Source organism: Daphnia pulicaria, chromosome 4 (assembly GCF_021234035.1).
Source record: "Daphnia pulicaria isolate SC F1-1A chromosome 4, SC_F0-13Bv2, whole genome shotgun sequence".
Taxonomy (NCBI): domain Eukaryota; kingdom Metazoa; phylum Arthropoda; class Branchiopoda; order Diplostraca; family Daphniidae; genus Daphnia; species Daphnia pulicaria.
The window spans coordinates 5,840,258-5,844,913 of NC_060916.1; the positions used below are offsets into that span (position 1 = coordinate 5,840,258).

The window sequence follows — 4,656 nt, forward strand, 5'->3', positions numbered from 1 at the left end:
GATTATGGGATTTTAACATCGTTTTCTTTGACAAAGAAGAATTCTTAATCTATTGTTTGTAATTTAAAAAGATATATTTTTTTTTGGTTTGGGAGGGCAAATTGCATTGCAGCAAAACCATTTACGCATGAGTGGCCACCCATATTTTTTAAATATAGGCCATATCAAAAACCTGGTGCCAATCATCAACGCCAAAGGATCCTTGAAGGAATGTTAGTTCCTTTTCCATTATTCCGCCTACTTGTGCTGCTAGCCCGTCAATATCAAAGAATCTCGGGTCAACAGGCCTGGCAGCTGTAATAGGAAGACAGAAGAATAAGCCCAGTAGCATAGCATCTTTCATCTTCCTGGCGACTTGAGTAGCATCGCATAGACTTTTTGTAGGCATTGAATTGAACCATGATTCGACGGTGGTTGCAATTGAGTTGGCACCAGACGCCGGCAAAAGAACTCCTCTCTACTACCGGCTGGGGTAATATGGTTGACTCTTTGCAAAAAAATGACATCATAGACTCCAACTCTAAAATAATAAACAACATATGATCCTTCGTCACAAACAACGACTTCAACGTCACATGTAACATTTACTTTTAGTAATTGTTTGAATAAAAAATTGTGCTTTGGAAAAAAGTCCTTCTTACCTAGCTTCGTAGATATAAGAACAGGGACCAGCCTTGGACATGTCGATCTATCTTCTTTTGAAATAAAAAGAAGTGCAAAAACACAAAAGAATTTGATCAAGAACTTTAATTTCAGCGAGATAAATACGATTCAATTTTAAACAATTGTATGCAATGGGCGGTCGTTGCCCTCGTATTCTTAACTGATGCGGGAAAATTTTCTCTGTCTAAATCCAGTTTCTATTCCTTAAAAAAAACGTTATAACAAAATATACAACACATGGAATTTCTGTTAAATATAAAGGGATAAGCAAAGTTCCCCCTTTTAGAGGAAAATAATCAGACTGAACACTTTCACCCTCGAACTTTCAAAATAATCTTCACCAATGTCTATATTTACAATGTTGGCAATGCCAGTTGAATCAGATTACGTAAAAAACCAATAACAAAAAAAAACATCAGGATAACCACAAACACAAGAAAAAGAAAAATATTAATAGAATAAAAAAATGTGTATGGTGCTTAATATCCGTACTGCTTCCGCTTCATCCTTATTAAACATTTGTGAGTGGAATGAGGCAAGTTCCTTTTTGGCCAATGCCTCATTCCGCAAAAATTTCTCCAAACTTGCTTGAGCACTGAAAGAAAAACAAATATAGAAAAACACAAACCAGAAATAACTTACTAGAACTTACTGTTGTTTACTAGAACTTACTGTTCTCTTCATTTTCTTATATTTAAGTTTAAGCTGCATTCTACGTATCATTGTTTTATGGATTACAAATAAACAGTGATAACAGGAACAACCAACAAAATACACAAAAACAAACATAAATAGAAAAAATTGAAAAAAACAAATCAAACAAATCAAACAACTTAACAGCATCGCCAAACATCCTTTTAGCCTCAGCCTCATCTTTGCACATTTTGGAGCGGAATGAGGCCAGCTCCTGTTTGACCAATGCCTCATTCCGCTTAAATCTCTCCAAAGTAGCTTCAGCACTGAAAAGAAAAAAAATATATACATAAAAACACAAACATGAAATAACTTGGTAACACTTACTACTGTCTGTTTTCCTTCAATTTTTCATGTCGAGTTTTGAGCTGCACCTCACGTATGAGATTTGATCTCCTCCTTTCCTCAATCCTTTGACGTTCTGAAATGGTCCAGGAATGAAGAAAGGTGGGGAAGACGGCGGAGTAATGAATTGCATTAAATGAAAAGATTGATGTTTCAAGCCTGGACTACTTCCTTTATTTATGATCAATATTTCGGAATGAGGCCAGCTCCTTTTTGGCCAATGCCTCATTCCGCTTAAATCTCTCCAAAGTAGCTTCAGCACTGAAAAGAAAAAAAATATGCATAAAAACACAACATAAAACAACTTGGTAACACTTACTTCTGTCTATTTTTCTTCAATTTTTCATGTCGAGTTTTGAGCTGCACCTCACGTATGAGATTTGATCTCACCCTTTCCTCAATCCTTTGACGTTCTGAAATGGTCCAGGAATGAAGAAAGAAGAAAGGTGGGGGAGACGGTGGAGTAATGAATTGCATTAAATGAAAAGATTTGTGTTTCAAGCCTGGACTACTTCCTTTATTTATGATCAATATTTCGGAATGAGCCAGCTCCTTTTTGGCCAATGCCTCATTCCGCTTAAATCTCTCCAAAGTAGCTTCAGCACTGAAAAGAAAAAAAATATACATAAAAACACAAACATGAAATAACTTGGTAACACTTACTACTGTCTGTTTTTCTTCAATTTTTCATGTCGAGTTTTGAGCTGCACCTCACGTATGAGATTTGATCTCCTCCTTTCCTCAATCTTTTGACGTTCTGAAATGGTCCAGGAATGAAAAAAGGAGAAAGGTGGGGTAGACGGCGGAGTAATGAATTGCATTAAATGAAAAGATTGATGTTTCAAGCCAACTACTTCCTTTTTTATGATCAATATTTCATGGCTTAGTATTTAAAATGCTTAGGAAAAATTCAAAAAATCGACAGTTTCACTTCAAATTTAAAATGTTTGGTTCAAATCCAACATTTGAAGAAGTAAAATCGACGTAAAATTGGTACTCGAAATTCCAGATTTGTTAAATCAGATCATTCATACAGACTGTAGCGTAAGATAAAGTGGAGAGTAGATTCGCTTTCAAACACTAATAATTCAAATTCAAATCTTGAAATCAATGGAAATAGAAATCACTTTGAATTTTAATCAGATTGAAATTTCTCATTCAGCAAGTATCAGATTTCATTCTTTCAAACATTTATTATCAAGTGGGAATAAAGAAAAAAAGCAAACTAAATGCAATTTCAATTATTCTGACTATTAATGATTGCCAAGAACCCAGAAATAATAGGGACAACAAGAATTGGATAACAAATAAACAGTTATAACAGGAAAAACAAAAAAAAACAAAAAAAAAACACAAACAACAACAAAGGAAAAAATTGAAAAAAACTAATTAAATACAAAAAATAAACACCATCGCCAATCATCCGTCGTGCTTCAGCCTCATCTTTACAGATCTTTGAATGGAATGAGGCCAGCTCCTTTTTGGCTAATGGCTCATTCCGCAAAAATCTCTCCAAACTAGCTTCAGCACTGAAAATAAAAAAAATAATAAAAACACAGACATGAAATAACTTACTAGCACTTACTATTGTCTGTTTCTCTTCATTTTTTCATATGTTACTTTAAGCTGCAGACGGCGTATCATATTGGATCTTGTCCTCTCTTTGATATTCTGACGTTCAGAGATAGTCTAGGAATGTTTAAAGGAAACAGGTGGGGAAGACGGCGGAGTAATCATTTCCATATCCATGTATTCAAACACCCCGTCAACTTCGTCGTCACCCATTTTATTTTTGCGGACAACCACTCAAGGGGAGAAAGCGACGAAGGAGAAGAAACAGACAGATCTAACATGCAAAAAAAAAACACAAAAAAACAATGAATACAAAAGAAAAATTGCATAAAATTAGAGGATGACTTACTAGAGTTGGACATGTTGTCAGGTGAAAGCTTAGAACGAATGTGAAAAACAAATATTTGTTGACTTGCCAGCAAAAAATAAGTCGCCATACAATAAAGCACCCAAAGAACGTCCCTCACCAAAACCCCGCCTGTTGGTTGCAATTCCTATCGTTGATCTAACTATTTTTAGTACGTAAAACAAAATCCCAGCCCAGAAGTTTAGAACCAACCTTTTCATAAGAAATTATTTAAGTTGAAGTCATGAAAAACAACCTCTACCACATCAAGTAAAGATAAGGTAACTGTTTCATTTTTCAAGTACTCCATAAACATTAACTTTAACATTTAACTGGAATCAAACCTGAAAACTTTATCGTGCTGAGAGAAAACCCTAACCAATTAACCACAATTCATGTATAAACATATTTATCATTCAAGTGGTTGTTCAACACGTCTACGTATCACGAAGCTTATATTTAACAGTTGTTCTTACGGGCAGAAGATAAGACATAACGGGGCAAAATCTTACGTCGTGCGATCAATAATTCTATTTAAGGCAAATATAACTATGCACCATCGATGTTGGCTAGCGTGGTTCATGACTTATTCCCCTGATTACGTATAACCGTAATTTAACAGCTTATTGGTTAAAGCATTGGGTCCAAAAAACTACGGCCAGTTGTTCAAGCTTATACCAATATAAGTACGCACAAAATGAAAAACTTATGTGGAGAAATCCGTAAACCCGTCCAAAAATTTTATTGTTTCAAACACATCATTAATTTACTTAAACATACACCAGAATTGAACCCGACGACTTGAGCATGGTCGCCTGTCTTCATTTTGAATGTAATGCCACATACTTTATAAGTGGTTCTTCAACATCTCTACATATCACGACGCTGAGTTTTGATAGTTTTACTAACAGACAGGAGTAAGGACTTAATGGACCGAAGCCTAAGGAGGAAAAACAAACTATGACTCATCAAAATTGGCTCACGTGGTTGATGACTTATTCCCTTGATTGACATATAAAGGGGAGGGGAGGTTACAA

At 35.2% G+C, this 4,656-nt stretch overlaps 1 protein-coding gene across 2 annotated transcripts; it reads right to left on the bottom strand.

Annotated features, from left to right (window-relative positions):
* Positions 1 to 994: 994 nt before the first annotated feature.
* LOC124338502 lies at positions 995 to 2,589 on the bottom strand. 2 transcript variants are annotated; one of them, XR_006917857.1, is made up of 5 exons: positions 2,365 to 2,589; positions 2,021 to 2,305; positions 1,684 to 1,962; positions 1,316 to 1,622; positions 995 to 1,258 (listed from the first exon to the last, which is right to left on the bottom strand). XR_006917857.1 is itself a non-coding variant. In XM_046792581.1 (4 exons), the coding sequence occupies exons 1-3, from the start codon at positions 2,520 to 2,522 to the stop codon at positions 1,875 to 1,877; spliced, it is 531 nt and encodes a 176-aa protein (XP_046648537.1). In that variant the 5' UTR covers positions 2,523 to 2,589; the 3' UTR covers positions 995 to 1,622; positions 1,684 to 1,874. The 2 variants fall into 2 exon arrangements, 1 of the variants encoding a protein (XP_046648537.1); XM_046792581.1 differs by having other exon boundaries at positions 995 to 1,622.
* Positions 2,590 to 4,656: the final 2,067 nt, after the last annotated feature.

Excerpts from the sequence above, each read along its gene's own strand:
- LOC124338502 (XM_046792581.1), bottom strand. The coding sequence starts at position 2,522 with ATGCAATTCATTACTCCGCCGTCTACCCCACCTTTCTCCTTTTTTCAT. Across the intron at positions 2,306-2,364 it reads TTGAAGAAAAACAGACAGTA|TGCTGAAGCTACTTTGGAGA; the intron begins GTAAGTGTTACC and ends TTTTCTTTTCAG. Across the intron at positions 1,963-2,020 it reads TTGAAGAAAAATAGACAGAA|TGCTGAAGCTACTTTGGAGA; the intron begins GTAAGTGTTACC and ends TTTTCTTTTCAG.